The sequence below is a fragment of the Equus caballus genome, chromosome 12 (assembly GCF_041296265.1).
Source record: "Equus caballus isolate H_3958 breed thoroughbred chromosome 12, TB-T2T, whole genome shotgun sequence".
Taxonomy (NCBI): Eukaryota; Metazoa; Chordata; class Mammalia; order Perissodactyla; family Equidae; genus Equus; species Equus caballus.
In genome coordinates this window covers 38,318,368-38,336,965 of record NC_091695.1, presented here as the reverse complement: position 1 = coordinate 38,336,965, position 18,598 = coordinate 38,318,368, and the positions used below count along the sequence as shown (strand labels likewise).

Genomic DNA, 18,598 nt, shown 5'->3' with positions numbered 1-18,598 from the left:
ATTCAGAGTTGTGTATAAGAGGCTCAGCTAAAAAAATGTAATTCAGAATATGAAAAAATAAACATTAATAAAGAAAAATAGAGGTTTATGTATTAGAGAGGAAGACATCATATAACTACCAAACCCAAGAGAACCCACAGAAAAACTACTGTAGACAGTAAGAATTTATTAAGGTAGCAGGATATAAAGTTAATGTACTGAAATCAATAGCTTTCGTGTAAAAACAGTCAATTAGAAGGTATGGTAGAGGGAAAGAGGCAATATATAATAGTAATAAAAAGATAAACTACCAAGGAATAAATTTAATAAGGAATGTGTAAAAGGAAAACTTTACTCTTGAAGGATTGAAAGGATAGATTGGTCAAATGAAAAAGACATACCCCGAGGTCTTAGATATCAACATTATAAAGCTGTTCTCTCTTCAGCTTATTTTTACATTTGAGGTATCTCAATAAAAATATCAGTAGGTTTTCTTCTTGACCTTGACAAGTCAAAGTCCAAATGGAAAAAGGAAGAAGCAAGAAAAGCCAGGAAATCTTAAAAAAAAAAGAGCAGTGAGACGAGATTAGCCCTACCAGATACTAAGGCATACTCTTAACCTTTATTAATTAAAAGTGTGGTATTGGAGCATAAATAGGCAGAGCCCAACCAGCAGACTCAAAAGTCCAGAAATAGACACAATTACATGTCAGAATTTAGTGTGCTATAGCAGTGGCGTCTCAATTCTGTGACATAAACATGATCCTTTTTAATAAATGGTGTTGAGATAACAAGTAGTCATTTGGGAAATGATAAATTTCGATCCATACTGCACAATGTATACTTTCCTAAAATCTAAATGGATCAATGAATTAATATAAAAAATAAAGCCATACGAAAGCTAAAAAAAAAAAGAAAAAAATTGGTGAATTCCTCTCTAATTTTGGAATGGGGAAGGTCTTTTAAACTCTTAACTCAAAAGTTTAGACGCCAAAAAGAAAGACTGATAAGTTCAACAACATGAAAGTAAAGCACTTCTGCGTGGCAAAAACAGAACACTGTAAGCTAAGTTAGCAGAAATGGCACACTGGATAGAAACATGCAGTTCAGCCGGTAGACAAAGGCCTAATCTCCCTAATTTATGAAAAAATTTCTAGAAAGAAGATTGCCAAATTTCCTCTCCCCAAATTGGCAAAAGACATGAATGGACAGGCAAGAGGCCTCCCTTGTTATAAGTGAAATACACATCAAAACAAAACAGTGAGACCATTCTTTACCAGATGACCAAAATCCAAAAGTTTGACCACACGTTATGTTGGTGAGGCTGTGAGGAGATAAGCATGCTCATTGGCAATATCTATCAAAATGACACGTGCGTTTAGTGATTGAGCCAGCAATCCCAGTTCTGGGCATCTCCCCCCAGACCTTCATATGTATAAAATGACATAAATACAAGATTGTTTGTTGTGGCATTGTATGTTATAGCAGAATACTCAGCGTCCATCACTGGGGACTTCCTAATAAACTGGCACATCCACACAATTAAATACTGTGCACATATCCAGAGCAAGGGACAAGTTCAGTTCTGAGAAGGGCTCCTGCGTGTATTGTTAAGTGAAAAAACAAGGCACGGAACAGTATGTGATAGGCCCTTTTATATTTGTATTTGCTTGTGATACAGTGCTTACCTTTTTCCTTAAAATTGAAAATAAGGGCCGGCTCCGTGGCCGAGTGGTTAAGTTCGTGCGCTCCACTGCGGCAGCCAGGGTTCGGATCCTGGGTGCGGACATGGCACCACTCATCAGGCCACGTTGAGGCGGCGTCCCACGTCCCACAACTAGAAGGACCTGCAACTAAGATATACAACTATGTACGGGGGGGTGGGGAGGGGTTGGGAAATAAAGCAGAAAAAAAAAAATTGAAAATAATTGGAAGTATGAACAAGAAAGTGTTGTTGATTACTTATTTGGGAGATAGGTTGGAGGGGGAGGAATAGGAGTGAGACTCGTGTGATACATGTTTTAAAAATAAATTTTGACTTTGAGTCAAGGAAATGTGTTATCCCATCTGAAATCAAATGAGAAATTTGAAAATAGTAGGCTCAAAACAGTTTTAAAAATATCTACCTTCTTTAGAGTCTTAAAGCCAGGAAGAACAGAGTGGGTATTTCAGCTCCAGACTGACTCCAGAGTTCCTGCTCTTCACGGGGTCAGGCTCCCCCTTCCTGAGATGTGCCGAACTGAGCGTTGGTCTGTGCCGTGCATCTTAATCCTTGATCTTTGTTCCAGGCCTGTGGCCACTGCGGTCTGATCCTAACCGGGAGACTGATGACACTTTGGTGCTCTCTTTTGTGGGCCAGACAAGGTAAGATGAGTCTGGTGCCAGCTCCAGGTGCTCATGTGAAGGCTGCAAGGTGGGGAAGCTGGTCCGGCTGACCCAGGCCTTCCGTTCTGCTGCAGAGTCCTCATGTTAAACGGAGAGGAGGTGGAAGAAACCGAACTGATGGGTTTCGTGGATGATCAGCAGACTTTCTTCTGTGGCAACGTGGCTCATCAGCAGCTTATCCAGGTGAGAACTGGGAAAGGGCAGGCCCTGTTTACTTGAGTTGGACCTAGAGGATAGTACAGAGCACCACCGGAGTTTGAAGCAGTCCGTTTTTATGGCTCTTTAAAAGTAATAAGGAAATTCCAGGGAAAAAAAATTTAAATTACCTGATAACCCACCACTCAGAGATAATGTTTTACCTTTATGTTTTCTCTGCAAATATATGTGTTGTATTTATTCACATTTTCTTTTGTAGACTGGGCTAATAATATATATATGGTTTGGGGTACTGTTTCAGCACTGATTATATCCTTTTTTCCACTCATAATAGTAATGCACACTTACTGTGTCATGGTGCTCCTGTGCATGTATGACTGTTGGCAGCACTTTCCAGAGATTAGTGATTAGAACCACAGCTCTTCCTCTCTTCTGATCCTTACTTTAAATCCATCTGTGATATGGGGCTGGGTGGAGGTGTCAGATAGCCCCTTTGGCACTCATTAGCCATAAGGGCCTGATTTCTGAGCACCCTCCCAGCCCCTGGCAGACTTTTTAAGTTGGGAGTGACGCCTGATGTTCTTTATGTTTTGCACACTTTCCTCACCGTTTGAGCTGTTGTCTCCTGGCCAGGGTCAGTGTTTGCCAGTGGCAGGTGTAGCACTGGAATGCTTGAGGGTTAATCTGCCGTCTCCATCTTTTATCTAGCTGGTCATTTAGCCAGCAGGCAGTGGTGGATTTGGTAAGGGTCTGTCCACTCTGCAAGGAAGGTTCTGTCGTTTGTGGACCAAGTGTAGGATGTGCCCAGACACTGACTCATTGCTTTGTCAGTGTTTTCTAATGAGTGGCTTGAAGACTGGTATCAGTTCACATATCTATTATTGACGGGCTTTCCTCCTTAAATATGAACTCAATTTTGATAGGTAAGATGAATCGAAACCTGGCCGTGTCATCAGTCTGCATTTTCTTCTAAAATTTCTATGATGAAATAAATTTATAAAATGTTTCAATGCAATTTTGTAGGCTTCACTAAAGAATTTTGCAGGGCCGGCCCTTGGCCGAGTGGTTAAGTTCACAGGCTCCCCTTCAGTGGCCCACGGTTTCGCTGGTTCGGATCCTGGGCGTGGACATGCCACTGCTCGTCATGCCATGCTCAGGCGGTGTCTCACACAGCACAGTCAGAGGCACTCACAACTAGAACGTGCAACTATATACTGGGGGCTTTGGGGAGAAGGAAAACAAAAGAAAGAAAAAGAAGATTGGCAACAGATGTTAGCTCAGGTGCCAATCTTAAAAAAATGAAATTAAATAAAAAGAATTTTGCATAATTTTAATGATTCATGCACAGTAAAGAACTTGGGTATTTTAGAGGTCTGGTTTTGGCACTGAGAAACACTGCTAGCCTGGTAGCCACAGGACCTTACTCCATTGATACCTCTCCAGAGGATGCAGTCTGTCACCGAAGCCTTAATCAGAGTGAAGTAGACCTTTTTTTCTAGCTTGTAAGTATGAAAGCTATAAGCTGCTTTAAGCCATTCTTCAGGGTTCCAACTAAAAATGCGTGTCATTGCAGGACTTTGGGAAATATACGTATATGGCAGAAGAGGACGTACGTAGCTGATTCTTAGGGCCGACCTAGGGCAGCATTTACCACCCGCCCCGCTCCTGTGTAGATCCTTGCAGGTGCTTAGAGTCCTTGCTCTTCTCTCTGTAGATCACTTCAGCATCTGTGAGGTTGGTCTCTCAAGAACCCAAAGCTCTGGTCAGTGAATGGAAGGAGCCTCAGGGCAAGAACATCAGTGTGGCCTCCTGTAACAGCAGCCAGGTAGTGGTGGCCGTGGGAAGGGCCCTCTACTACCTGCAGATCCATGCTCAGGAGCTGCGACAGATCAGGTGTGTGTTTATCTGTTTGCTGGTTCTTCCCTCCCCTGTTCTCTGGGACTTCTTTGATCCTTGGATTCCTTCCTCTGCCGTATTCCTCTTTGTTCAGCCATACAGAGATGGAACACGAAGTGGCCTGCTTGGACATCACCCCATTAGGAGACAGCAATGGGCTGTCCCCTCTCTGTGCCATTGGCCTCTGGACAGACATCTCGGCCCGCATCTTGAAGCTGCCCTCTTTTGAACTACTGCACAAAGAGATGCTGGGTGGAGGTATGGATCTTTTAGGGACCTGGGTTGGGCTCAGAGTTGGAATGTGGAACAACAGTTTAATGTTATCCCTTTCCCACAGAGATCATTCCTCGTTCCATCCTGATGACCACCTTTGAGAGCAGTCACTACCTCCTTTGTGCCTTGGGAGATGGGGCACTTTTCTACTTTGGGCTCAACATTGAGACAGGTGAGGATAGCACTTGGAGTGAGGGGCTCTTTGAAAAATAAGGAGTACTAGCGTTGCAGAGTCCTTGGCCTCAGGGAACTGCTTTGAACCTTCACAACCCAGTTCTTTGTCCTGTTTCCTTTCCTTCCTTCTTTCTCCTGATGCCATTCTTTCTGTAGGCCTGTTGAGCGACCGTAAGAAGGTGACTCTGGGCACCCAGCCCACGGTATTGAGGACTTTCCGTTCTCTTTCTACCACCAACGTCTTTGCTTGCTCTGACCGCCCCACTGTCATCTACAGCAGCAACCACAAATTGGTCTTCTCCAATGTCAACCTCAAGGAAGTGAACTACATGTGTCCCCTCAACTCAGATGGCTATCCTGACAGGTGAGCCTCTTTTTCTTTCTTCAGCAAGAGCCATTGATTGAGGGCATCCTGATGTTTTCCTCAAACCCCTCCCCTCCAGCTGTTTCCTAGTCTCAAAGTCAGTAAATAGCTGACGGGGGAAGTGTGGAGCAGATGTTCTCAGGTCTGGCTACCCAGTAGAAGTACCTGGGAAGCTTTTTAAAAAGTACAGATTTATTTTTTTTTTGAGGAAGATTAGCCCTGAGCTAACATCTGCCACCAATCCTCCTCTTTTTGCTGAGTAAGATCGGCCCTGAGCTAACATCTGTGCCCATCTTCCTCTATTTTGTATATGGGACGCCTACCACAGCATGGCTTGATAAGCACTGCGTCGGTCCATGCCCGGGATCCAAGTTGGCAAACCCTGGGCCGCTGAAGCGGAGCATGAGAACTTAACCATCACGCCACTGGGCTGGCCCCAAAAGTACAGATTTTTTTCAGTCTTTCTCAGATGCTGATTCAGTAGATCTGGGGTTGCGCCTTAGAATTTGTATTTTAAGCAAACCTCTCAGGTAACTTAAATGATTAGTCAAGTTTCAGAACCCCTGATTTAGAGATCATTATGTAGTCCCCTGGAGCAGGGGTTCTCAAAGTGTGGTCCCCCACCAGCAGCCACAGTACGACTGGGGAACTCATTAGAAATGTAAATTCTTAGGGCTGGACCCGTGGCGTAGTGGTTGAGTTTGGAGGACTCTGCATCGCTGGTTCAGGTTCCAGGTTTGGATCCTGGGGGTGGACCTACACTGTTTGTTAGCCATGCTGTGGTGGCAACCCGTATGTAAAGTGGCACAAGATTGGTACAGATGTTAGCTCAGAGCTAATCTTCCTCAGAAAAAAAAAAAACCTCAGTCTAGGTCCACCTAGACCAGTTAAATAAGAGAATCTCTGGGGTGGAACCAGGCATCAGAATTTGTGGTCTGCCCAGCTTATTTTTAGCATAGAGTCAAAGCTGAGAACCTCTGCCCTGGAGTAAGCCAGTGTAATTCTGCCTTATTTTTCCTCCACTAATGGAGTTGCCTCATAGAATCCTTTCTTTCCTTGGGTCTACTCAGTCTAAACCCAGACCCTTCTTTCCAGCCTGGCACTGGCCAACAACAGCACCCTCACCATTGGCACCATCGATGAGATCCAGAAGCTGCACATTCGCACAGTTCCCCTCTACGAGTCTCCCAGGTGAGGGCAGGGTAGGTGCTGATGGGAGGGTGCTCAGGCGGGAGTTAGCGTGGCGCCTCCGACGTCTCTGAGGGCGCCGTGGTGCTGTGCTCGCCCTGCAGGAAGATCTGCTATCAGGAGGTGTCTCAGTGCTTCGGGGTCCTCTCCAGCCGCATCGAAGTGCAGGACGCCAGTGGGGGCACAACTGCTCTCAGGCCCAGCGCCAGCACCCAGGTGAGAAAGATGCCGTGAGAATAGGCCGTAGGACTTGAAGGGTCCAGCAGGAAACATGTCCCACTTTGCAGGCCGTACGGTCTCATAGCCACTCACTCCTGCCCTTAGGAAAGCAGCCGCGAGCAACAGGTGGGCGTAGCTGGGGTCCAGCACAGCTTCGTTTAGAGAAACAGGCAGTGAGCTGAATTCGGCCTCCTCCTTGGAGGGTGAGGAGAATTTGAGATGAGCGCGGCCAGCAGTGCTTTTGCTTCTCAGTAGCCTTGCAGGATGAACAGTTCCTCTTCTCTCTTCATCGGTTTGGGTGGGGGCAGTGTAGCATCCTAGGTAAGGGCGTGGGATTTGGAGTCTCCCGGAACTGGCTTCAGGGATTATTGCTAGCTGTGTGACCTTGGGCAAGTGTAAACTTGAATTTTCTCCTCTGCAAAGTGAGGCTGATAATAAGACACTTTACAGCTGCACTTACCAATAGACTTGAGTGGAGATGTTAGCTGGCCATTGTATTCCTTGCATTCTCTCTCTTTCTTGCTCCCAAACGTTTGTGATAGGACTTCTTCTCTTAATCCAGAGTAGAAGGTCTTCATGGTTTTCTTTTTATTTGAAGTGCTCCCCTGCTCTTCCCATTGAGAGAGGTGGAGTCTGTCACTTTATTAGGTCGCCTGAGTTTCTCCTTAGCTTTGCTTGATTGACTTGGCATCCCTGTTTTAATGATCTTTACTGACCTTGAGATTCTTGTGTTTTGGACTGCTCTGTCAGTTCCATATGGAGTTTGGATCCTTATCAGTCCCTGTATCCTCTCTGAAGCCCTCTGTTCTTCAGGCTCCGCTCGAGCTGCCAACCTTCAGTTTTCCTCGTTTAGACTTAGCCTCTGTTTCCTGATCCTGACTGATCCCCTCACACTGATGTTCCTGGCACCTGTTCAGCTTTTGAGAGGGGTGACGTGTTCTCTCTGTTCTCAGGCCCTGTCTAGCAGCGTCAGCTCCAGTAAGCTGTTCTCCAGCAGCACAGCCACTCACGAGACCTCCTTTGGAGAAGAGGTGGAGGTGCATAACCTCCTGATCATTGACCAGCACACCTTCGAAGGTGCAGATGAGCTCCTCCAGTCACTTTGTGCCTGTGTCATCCCTAATTCAGGCTGTCCTGGGCTCTGATATGTTCCAAAGTTTGATGGACAGTGTGGCAGCCCATGCTAGGAGGAGAAGAAAGGAGGGGTGGGATCTCTGAGTTGGCTGTGAGGCCAGAGTACTGAGCCTTCTCATATGAGTTTAGGCTGGTGAGGGATGGACAGTCTGAGGAGACAGGAACAGCAGGAGGCGAGTGCTGTCACCTCCTGGACTCGGCTTTGAGCTGAGCTGTGGGCCTCACAGAAGTACAGGACTACCTGTGCCTGGGGATCCTCAGCCACTCACCTCTCTACTACTCTCCTTCTAGTGCTTCATGCCCACCAGTTTCTGCAGAACGAGTATGCCCTCAGCCTGGTCTCCTGCAAGTTGGGCAAGGACCCCAACACGTACTTCATTGTGGGCACAGCCATGGTGTATCCCGAGGAGGCGGAGCCCAAGCAGGGTCGGATTGTGGTCTTTCAGTATTCGGATGGTAAGTGGGCACAGTCTCCAGATTCTGTGAGCTTGGAAATTCTAGGAAAGTAAGCAGACTGTTTTAGCTTTCAGAGTCTCAGTTAAGCAGTAGGAGAAGTTGGGTTAATTGCTGTGACTACAAGACATTCTCTTCCTTCCTGCCAAGCTGTTGATGGTCTGAATGCGTTTCCGAGCGCGTGAGCAGAGGCACAAGTAAAATCTAGCATGTTTCTTCCTTTTCTGCTCTTTGAAAGGAAGACAGAAAGGGGAGAGGTGAACAATGGCTAAGAGAACCTAGTGGCTAGAATCAGTTAGGAATCCTAGGTTCATTTTCCATTTGGTTGCTCAGCTGTTTAGGTCCTCTTTCAGTGTCAGCAGTTTGAGTTCATTTCTGTATCTTTTCTCATTTGCCCTACTAAAGAGGTTCTAAAGCCCAGCTATCAGCGCAGAAATCTCAGATCAGCTGGCTGAGATGGAATTTGGTCCCATCTTGAGGGAGAGCTGAAGTTTCAGGGTGCAGGCAGATCTTGGGCACTGTCTGGAATCACTGCACGTTACCTTGGGGCTCATACTTCTGGTGGTGGTTAACTCCAGAATACACTGACTCTCTATCTCCTGCTTTCAGATGAGTGGTTTTTTGGGACAGGAATTAGAGCCAGAGGGGAAATCAGGGTTCATTTGATCACTTTAAAGTGTGGACTCAGAAAGGAGAGTCAAGAATATCTTTTTTCCCTCCAGGAAAACTACAGACTGTGGCTGAAAAGGAAGTGAAAGGGGCTGTGTACTCTATGGTGGAATTTAACGGGAAGCTGTTAGCCAGCATCAATAGCACGGTGAGGCCCACTCCACTTGGTGTTATACCTTAGGTTGCACACCATTGTCCACAGAGCATGTCTCCCTTATGTATCCTGGGGCTGCATGTGTGTCAGATTTTAAGGATAACAAAGTAGTGGGAATGGAGGATGGAGCTGGGAATCTGGGGAACTCTGGTTGGACCCGGCATTAGACTTGGTTACATGAACCCCCATGCATATCAGATTCTAAGTGCTGTGGGGACTGAGAAAGGGGTAAGAGCTGTGGCCCCAGCACTCGGTGTGTCATGACATGAGAATATTTCATCAGTATGAAACAAAATGAGCCAAACTGCATTATCCTAAGTACATCCCTGAAATACTAGTCCTGGGAAATATTCCGCTTCTCTTCTGCCATGACCCCACCTCCTCCCTTGCGAAAAAACTTTTAAAAATAAATTTCATGGGGCTGGCCCAGTGGTGTAGTGGTTAAGTTCATGTAACCTGTTTCTGTGGCCTGGGGTTTCGCTGGTTTGGATCCTGGGTGTGGACGTGGCACCGCTCATCAGACTATGCTGAGGCATCATCCCACATAGGACACCCAGAAGGATCTACAACTACAATATACAGCCATGTACTGGGGGGCTTTGGGGAGAAGAAGAAGAAGGAAGGAAAAAGAAAAGATTGGCGACAGATGTTAGCTCAGGTGCCAATCTTTAAAAAAAAAAAAAATAAATTTCATGGTCAAATAAATTTAGGAAATGCTATATCCTGGATCCCCTTGGAGCTTCACAGTGCATCGCAGCATTTTAAGGTCCTGAGAAGATAAAAGATGCATGACTTGCATACTTTAAATTGAGAGTTTCTAGTCATTCGGTCATTCATTCGTTCATTCAAAAAATATTAATTGAGCTCTTGTAGTGTGCCAGGCACTGTTTTGGTAGTTGGGATATAGCAGTAGGCAAAATGGTTAAAGAGCTGTCCTTCTGAGGCTTATGAACAGAGTACGTACATATACTCGAGATGCTGAGAAACACACGGTGAGAAATAAAAATGGGGCAAGGAGCTGGAGGAGTGCAGGCTGAGCACGGGTGGTGGGGCGTTGCTATTTCATCACCTAGTCAGACAGTCCTTCTGATAGAATGACATTTGGCGGGTTCCTGAAGGAAGGGAGGGAGAAAGCCATGTGCATGTCTGGGAGAAGACGAGTGCAAGGAGTCAGAGGCAGGGCTGGCCTGGTGTCTGCCCAGGAGTGCGCTGGTAGGGGTGGGAGATAATGCAGAAGCAGCTCCCGGGCTGGAATGGGCAGAGCCTGGTAGGCTGGTTGAGGACTTTGGTTTTACTCTGGAGGGTTTGAGCAAATGAGGGACACGACTGGACTTATATTTTGAAAAGATCATTTCAGATCTTGGAAAAGCTACGGGGGGGACCAAGGGTCGAAGCAGTGAGGTCAGGAAGGAGGCTCCTGTGATGACTGGCGGCGGTGGCTGAGAGCCGTGTGCTGTCGGGCGTGGTGGGGGAGGCAGATTCTGTGAATGCCAGGATTGAGGTGTAAGGGAGTAAAGGGCCCAGTGTTTGGCCTGAGCAACAGGCAGGATGGCCTTGCCATTTACTGAGGGGAGAGGATTGTGAGTGGTGCAGGTTTGGAGGGTAAAGGGAAACTGGTTTTTAGCTCCATACCGACCGGTTTTCCAACTGTCCAGCTCTTAACTGAGTGTCCTGTAATTTGATTCAGTTCTGACGTGAACTACCCAGAGTTAGTATTAGACTTAACAGGTTTAAGGGTGCCGTCCCACAAGACTGCCCTCACTTCACATGCCAGTCCCAAGTAGTGGGTCCCCAGGGTCCCCAGACTTCCATCCAGCTTGGCTGCGAAGTTGTAGGGAGTTGTGGGAACCCCCTCTCAGCTTTGATAATTTGCTGTAATGGTTCACAAAACTCAAGGAAACATTTATTTACATTTACTGGTTTATTATAAAGGATATAAATGAACATCCAGATAAAGAGGTACATAGGGTGAGGTCCAGAAGGGTCCTGAGTGCAGAGCTCCTGTCCACTTGGAGTTGAGGTGCCCTAGCCGCACAGTATGTGGGTGTGTTCACCAGCCTGAGAGCTCTGAACCCTGGAGTGTAGGGATTTTTATGGAGGCTTCATCACGTAGGCATGATCGATTATTAACTCAGTCTCCAGTCCCTTTTTCCTCCCTGGAGGAAAGTTCCAAGCTTCTAATCATGCCTGGGTCTTTCTGGTGACCAGCACCCATCCTGTATCCAGGAGCCAAGAGTCACCCCATTAGGACCAAAAACTTCTGTCACCCAGGAAATTATAAGGGGTTTAGGAGCTCTATCTATGTCAGGAACTGGGGGCAGAGACCAGATACATGTTTCTTAGCTATGTCACGTGGGGGACACCAGAGGTTTGGTTTTGGACATACCAAGTTTCAGTCATCTTAGTGAGTATGTCAGGTAGGTAGCTGGATGAGAGAAGTATGGAATCCAGGGAAGAGGTAGGCTGGAGATAACAGTGTGGCAGTTACCAGGTGGCATTTAAAGTGAAAAGTCAGGATGAGGTCACCTAAGGTCACCTACCCGCTGAGAGTGGATAGAGAAGAGATCTGAAGACTGGCCCTGGGGCCCTCCACCTTTAAAATTGGGGCGATAAGGATGATCCAGGCAATTAGAGAAAAGGTGACAGGTGAGGTAGGAGAGGAACCAGGAGAGAGAAGTGTTCTGGAAGCCAAGCAGGAGGGAATAGGTAAGCTGCTAGTCTGCCGGTAGGTTGGGTAACAAACAAGGAAAGAATTGACCATTGGTTTAGCAACGTGGAATTCTGTGGTGACCTTGACCAGAGCTCTTTTGATTGACTGGTGGGGATGGAAACTGATTGAAGAGAGATCAGCCAGGCCTAGGAGAGGACAGCTACCATCAGAAAACCCTTTGGGGGAGTTTTGCAGTAAAGGAGAAGTGAGGAAAGGGGTGACTACAGGGGAACATTGGACAGGAGAGTGTGTGATTTTCCAGGCTCGGAGATACTGCTACAGTTTCCATGCTGATGGGAATGGTAGGGAGAGGAGAATTGCTGGAGCCGTGTTTTTGAATGGGCAAGAGGGCAGTGGGATCTAATGCACAGAGTTGGTCTCAGATGGTAGAAGCACGTGGAACTCCTCTTCTGGTTGTGTCCATCCTCTCTGTGAGTGGAGTGACTGAGAGGACGCATGGCAGACTAGAGATTTGAGGAGAGTGGAGGAGGTGTGAACTCATTGTTTCAGGGCCTGAATTGTAATGGACTGGGAAAAGGCAGTTGCTAAGAAGTCTAAGAGCCCACTGTCAGTGAGTGGTCCCGAGTTTAAAGTAAGGCCCGTCTTCCTAGTTGGTTGTTCTTCTTCAGCTGTAGTTAGATTAGAATTTCACCACAGTCTGATTTTGTCAGGTGAGTGTGATCAAGGGAGTCGAGCACCTGTAAGAGAGTGCTATGGTGATAGACCCTGGACATCTGAGAAAGGTGAAACAGGACACAAGATCCAGAGTTGTTTTTAATGACAGGCTCTAAGGGGTGACCGTAGGAATGGGCAAGTTAAGTGGGGAAGGGGGGTCAAAAATGGGAAGAACAGGATAGTGGAAGGGTCTTCTCTGTAGGTATGAAAATCTCCAGGCATTAACAGGACTGTCGTGTGGGAGGGAGAGTTGGCGAGGTGTAGATGGCTGCTTCAGTGGGTGGGAGTGCGAACTTAGGGAAGCCTGAAACGGCAGGCAGGCGAGGTGGTGCACGGAAGTCTGTCCTCCTTCCAGCCCCAGTGGTACGAGGGACAGTGGGAGAGAAGATGGCCGAGTTGAGAGGCCTCAGGGCCCTCATGAAAGCTCCACGTTTCAGTTAGAGTAAGAAGGGAGCAGCGAGAGAGCAGGCCCCGTGACTGCTGCCTGTGTTCCAGGGTACAGTGAACAGATGCAGGAGTTGGGAGGGGTTGGTGTGAGGTCAGATTAGGAGACGTCTAGTGCATTGCTGTCTAATAGAAATATCATAGGAGCCATGCGTGTAATTCTAAACTTTCTAGTAGCCACAGGAATAAAAGTAAAAAGAAGCAAGTGAAATTAACTTTACTAGTGTGTTTTTTGTAACCCAATAGATCCAGAATATTTCAACATGTAATCAGTATAAGAAAATTATTAGTGAGATATTTTACTTTTTTTTCATATTAAGACTTCAAAATCTGCTGTGTTTTTTACGCTTACAGCACATCTCAGATTGGGCTAGCCACGTTTCAGGTGTTTTGTAGCCACATGTGGCTCGTGGCTGCCATATTGGACAGCAGAGATCTAGAACCTGTTGGGTTGAGAGTAGGAGCCTTGGGATTTTGGTGGTGTCTGACCTTGGTCTTGACTATCTCCATGGCACGTAGGGAGGCTGAGAGTGTGGAGAGGAGGGTGGGGAGGGGTGTGTTGCCAGGAGCATGTGGAGCTCTTGGCCCTTCTTTACTCCACTCGTGGAGGTGTGGAGGCCCAGCAAGGCTGAGCTTACCCAAAGATGGGGTGTTGTGGGTACCCTCCACCCTCCCGCTGTAATTATTACAGGTGACTCTTGGAGTACACACCTTTGGGGCTAGGGTTCTTTGGGGACATCTCAAGAAATCATGGTCTCATATGTTCTGTCCAGGAGTTTCTCTGTGTGCAGAGGCCATGGGGGGAGCCACCTGGACCCTGAAAGGTCTGCCAGGGCGGGCTTTTCCGGGGAGTTGTGTGTCTGCCTTGGGACCGGTTTGTGCCGAGTATCTGTCCTTCTGTCCGCAGATGATAAAGCATCTTCATTTGTTTGGAGATGTGGTGGACACTGAAGAAACACTGCAGCAGAGGGAAAAAAAAAAGTCCTTTTCCCTTTTGGGTGGAGGGGTGGTCACAGACTCTAGTGCTCTAGAGTCCTTTAGTGATTGGACAGCATTTTTTTCTGCTGGACTTTCCTTTCCGTTGTCTCTGCTCACTGGGTTCACATCAGAGGTTCCAGGAATGTACGCGTTTTGAGAGGGCTTCAGGAAAGGCAGTTTGTTGGGGGGTGATCTTGTTGGAGATGGGTCTTCTCTTCCAGAGAGATTTCTGTGGGTCAGGTGCCAAACTTCAGTCCTAAGAGGACCATCTTTTGTCATATCCATAGTATTGCTTGCGTTACTATTTGGTTAATATTTGTCTTTATACTGACTCACTTTTTATGTAAAGGAAAACTTTGTATTATTAGTTTCATGTGCTTGCTCTATTTTCATATTTCATAAATATATAAAACTAAAATAAAAAATGTCCATCAAGTCCTACATCACACCATTTCACATCCCGTGTTACACTGTGGTAAATGGTGCTGCAGATGGAGGATAGGGGAAGGGGGCAGTCGTTCTGAGAGGATCCGGGCCCCTCGGGCTGAGACGGGCTCCGCCCTCCCAGGTGCGGCTTTACGAGTGGACGACAGAGAAGGAGCTGCGCACGGAGTGCAATCACTACAACAACATCATGGCCCTCTACCTGAAGACCAAGGGCGACTTCATCCTGGTGGGCGACCTGATGCGCTCCGTGCTGCTGCTCGCCTACAAGCCCATGGAGGGAAACTTCGAAGAGGTAGGTGGGGGGTGGGGCAGACTTCTTGCTTCAGCCGGGACCCTGCACGTGTTTCTGTGCTGGTGAGGGGTAATCAAGCCCCGTGGGGCAGAGGTGTTTTCCCTGGAGCGTACGTTCTGCATCGATGAAGTATTTCTGGAGACCCCCAACTTCACCTCTGAGTAGGCTCCATTTCTGGGCAATTGCACCAAAAGGGCTGTGCTGGCCAGAGGTAGGGGGAGGGCGCCTGGAGTGGCAGTCGTTAGTCATGGGCCCGTATCTCCTGCAGGGCAGGCTCTTGGCTTCTGGCTAAAGGAAGACGAGTCCCAGAACTGGCTTCCGTGCAGACTGCTGACTTTATTTTCTTATTGCACCTTATCTGTTTTAAGATTGCTCGAGACTTTAACCCCAACTGGATGAGTGCTGTGGAAATCTTGGACGATGACAATTTCCTGGGGGCTGAAAATGCCTTTAACTTGTTTGTGTGTCAGAAGGATAGGTGAGTGGCCAGCTATGGGAATGCGGGGCTGGGCCGGAGCCCCTGGGTCTCTGGCGAATGAGGACGTTGGGTGCTCTCTCAGGCTCGGGTGCTCCTTCACAGAGGTAGAGATTTTCATGAGAGCATCAGAGGCCATAAAAATGACCCTCTTAGACCAGCTCCTCTGCTGTGGAGTGTGTGGGTTCACCAGGGAAGCTTGGCACATGGTGTCCACTGCATGTGGTCCTTGTCGGGGCCTCGTGATGGGGACAGGAGGTTTTGGTGGTGAGTCTCACACTGCTTTTCAGCGCTGCCACCACTGATGAGGAGCGGCAACACCTTCAGGAGGTCGGGCTCTTCCACCTGGGCGAGTTTGTCAATGTCTTTTGCCACGGCTCTCTGGTTATGCAGAATCTGGGTGAAACTTCCACCCCCACACAGGGCTCAGTCCTCTTCGGCACCGTCAATGGCATGATTGGTAAGGTTGATCGCTGCAGGGCCACTTCCACACAGGCCTCCTTCCTGGGAGCACCATTCTGAGGGATGAGGGAGAGCAATTGGACACGATCTAGGAGCTTACTAGAGGAGGCTGCGGCCAGCTTGTCCCTCCTTGTGCTGCTTTCCTGGGCGGCCCTTGGTAGAAAATGCTCACTCGCTATGGGCTCCGGAGCACTCTGCAGCTCACTGTTCCCTTTGCTTCTTCAGGGCTGGTGACCTCACTGTCAGAGAGCTGGTACAACCTCCTGTTGGACATGCAGAATCGACTCAATAAAGTCATCAAAAGTGTGGGCAAGATCGAGCACTCCTTATATCCTTCCCAGAGGCATCCCTTTGCTGGGAAGCATGACCTGGGATGGGCAGAGAGCTGTATTACCCTAAGCTGCTCCTGGAATCCGCTGTCTGTTCAGGAAATGTCTTGACTAGGTTCCCGTGGGGAACAGGCTTTTTCTTTTTACATTTTCTTAGGGAAAATTTCCAACACACAATAGTAGAGCAGTATAATGAATTCCCATGTCCTTATCACCCAGCTTCACCTGGTTCACCTTGAACACGTACATGATGTTCCTGAAATGGTCTGCCTCTGGCCTTCCTGGTGTTGCACGTCAACCAGTAAGGTTAGATCACAAGATAGGAACATCTTTTCAGAGGTCTTGTCTGGGCAGCAGTGTCTGAGGACCCTTGCTAGAGGCTAGCAGAGGAGGGGAAAAGTGAAGAAGCCAGAAACTCCAGAAGCCCAGGGATCAGCCCCCAAGGACACCCAGGAGCCAGGTGCTGCTGGAAGTTTGTTTGTTGCGGGAAATGTCAAAAGCCCTCCCCGGGGGTGAAGCGAGAGGGCTCTGACGCCGGTCAGTCTGAGGCTGGTCAGGCTCTGTTACAAGGCGGCATGGCCCAGCTGTAGCCGGGGAGGGAGGGGGCGCCTGACGTGGTGTCGGTTTGCTAACCAGCGGGACTTTGGGCATGCTTCTTGTCTCTCTGAGCCTCAGTGTATTCATCTGTGAAGGTCAAGGCTGGACCTGGAAGACCATTCTTCCCAGGCATGCACATCCGATTCACCTGGAGCACTTGTGGAAAACATCCATACATGTCCAGGCTCTACACGAAGAGAGTCTGATCTGTATTTTTAAAAATGTTCTTTGGAGGACACCCCGGTTGAGAACCGTTGGATTAAGTAATAATTTTATATGTTTTCCAATTCCAAAAAGCAATGTGGCTTGTCGAAACTGTTGTTTCCTGTTCTCTTCCTGATGATCGCTTTAGGTTGTGGTCTTGCGCAGATGTGGGAATGACTGAGGGTAAGGATATTTCCAAATAATCATTCATTCCTTAACTCCCCTTTCCACCTGGAGATCCTTTCATACAGAGCGAAAGACAGAACCAGCCACAGGCTTCATCGATGGAGACTTGATTGAGAGTTTCCTGGATATCAGCCGGCCCAAGATGCAGGAGGTTGTGGCAAACCTACAGGTGAGCCGTGCGGTGTGTTCAGCTCTGGGCCAATTACACGAGTCCATGGCTGGGCCCCCCATGCTAGGACTCTGTCAGCTCCAGGGGCCTCCCCTCCTCGATGCCCAGATGCTGGCGGCCCTTTCTAAATATTCTACCCGCATGGGAAGGTGGAGTCGGAAGGCAAGGAGATGCAGCTGAGGCTCCTGGGTACCCACCAGGTGCTAGGTGCTGTAGTAGCAGCTTTGCCCACGTGACTTCTGTACTTAAACAACAAGGGCACATTCAGGCATGTCTAGGGTCTCTAGCAGACCCACCAGAGGGAGAGGCAGGGTCAGGTTCCTGCAAGGAAGAGAAATTTCCATAGTGCTGGAGTTTGGGGTACTGCTGACTGGAGATGGTGCCTGTGGGGGGTGTCCTGGAAGAGAGAGAAGTGTGCATCAGGTGGCAGCCTCTGAGCCAGCTCTGCGTCAGTAGACCTTGCTGACCTGTACCCCTGAAGAGAGATGTAGGCTGCTGCTGAGTCCTTCCTCCCCTTCATGGCAGTGGTGGAGCCAGGTGCCTCTGCTGTGGGCATCCCCTTCCCCAGGGGAGGGTGGGTGCCCTCTTGGCCCTCACAGTCCCCTTCTTTCCTCGTTACAGTATGATGATGGCAGTGGAATGAAGCGAGAGGCCACCGCAGACGACCTGATCAAGGTTGTGGAGGAGCTAACTCGGATCCATTAGCCAAGGGCAGGGATCCCCTTCCCCAGACCCTCCTGAAGGCTTTGCCCTCCTGCCCTCCTCCCCTCCCCCACCACTGTCTTCTCAGCCATGGGAAGCCTTTCCCCAAGCCAGCTGCCCCAGAAGCCACAGCCCACCCTTGTGGAAATGGGGATTTCTTAGAACTAAAACCAGTTCACTGGAGACCTGGGAATGGGCTGAAGGTGAAATATTTTCTCCCTGGATTTTTACCAGTCTCACCTAATTCCAGCCATCACCTTGGGCCACCAAGCCTTGATTGGTGTAACCAATTGTCCTCCTTCCAGGGAGGGGTTTTGCAGCTCTTTGGCTGAAAGGAAGCTCTGTGTGTGTGTGTCTCCCACACTCATACATTGTCCTCTGCTGTCTTTTTTTTAGGTTGGGGATGTGGGGAGGTGGTGTGTAGGGGGAAGAGGGGCGGGAGGGGTTCATTGTCTTTGAAGTGAGAGCTTCCTTTTGCTTTCTTCTGTTGCCTCTGAGAGCTTTGGGTCTGGAGGCCTGACCGCCAGGCCATGGGCTGCCCGAGTATGAAACCTGGAGATGGTGGATGATCCCTAGGCCACAGCCTTTTTGTCTCTGGGGAACTGCTTTCTTCAGAGGAGGAGGAGGTGGGGGGACGTGATTTGGTGGTTAGTTTCTGAGTTTTACCAAATAAAGTAGAATCTAAGAAGAAAGAGCCATTGGTTTTGCTTTCTTCCTGCTGCCCAACTCTCCAGCATCCCAGTCACACTGTGCCCAATTTCCTGCAAGCTCGTTTCCCTTCTTTCTGGCAGCTACTGCAGTCCCTTGTCCTTGCTGCTGGAACAGCTCCTCAAGCAGTGAGATGACACCTGAACCTCTCCTTTGCCATGTGATTGCTCTTGCTG

General features: G+C 48.4%; 1 protein-coding gene across 1 annotated transcript in view; it reads left to right on the top strand.

The window, feature by feature from the left end:
- Positions 1 to 18,406, top strand: part of DDB1 (damage specific DNA binding protein 1) — a 28,924-nt gene extending 10,518 nt beyond the window's left edge. Inside the window, exons 11-27 of the mRNA XM_001502022.7 lie at positions 2,268 to 2,343; positions 2,439 to 2,547; positions 4,235 to 4,413; positions 4,511 to 4,674; positions 4,754 to 4,861; positions 5,020 to 5,227; positions 6,323 to 6,418; positions 6,520 to 6,631; positions 7,588 to 7,711; positions 8,060 to 8,224; positions 8,944 to 9,038; positions 14,420 to 14,590; positions 14,959 to 15,068; positions 15,356 to 15,525; positions 15,753 to 15,855; positions 16,889 to 17,012; positions 17,634 to 18,406. Coding sequence (XP_001502072.1) covers positions 2,268 to 2,343; positions 2,439 to 2,547; positions 4,235 to 4,413; positions 4,511 to 4,674; positions 4,754 to 4,861; positions 5,020 to 5,227; positions 6,323 to 6,418; positions 6,520 to 6,631; positions 7,588 to 7,711; positions 8,060 to 8,224; positions 8,944 to 9,038; positions 14,420 to 14,590; positions 14,959 to 15,068; positions 15,356 to 15,525; positions 15,753 to 15,855; positions 16,889 to 17,012; positions 17,634 to 17,717 — 2,198 coding nt within the window. The 3' untranslated portion in view covers positions 17,718 to 18,406. The remainder of the gene's footprint in view (positions 1 to 2,267; positions 2,344 to 2,438; positions 2,548 to 4,234; positions 4,414 to 4,510; positions 4,675 to 4,753; positions 4,862 to 5,019; positions 5,228 to 6,322; positions 6,419 to 6,519; positions 6,632 to 7,587; positions 7,712 to 8,059; positions 8,225 to 8,943; positions 9,039 to 14,419; positions 14,591 to 14,958; positions 15,069 to 15,355; positions 15,526 to 15,752; positions 15,856 to 16,888; positions 17,013 to 17,633) is intronic.
- Positions 18,407 to 18,598: the final 192 nt, after the last annotated feature.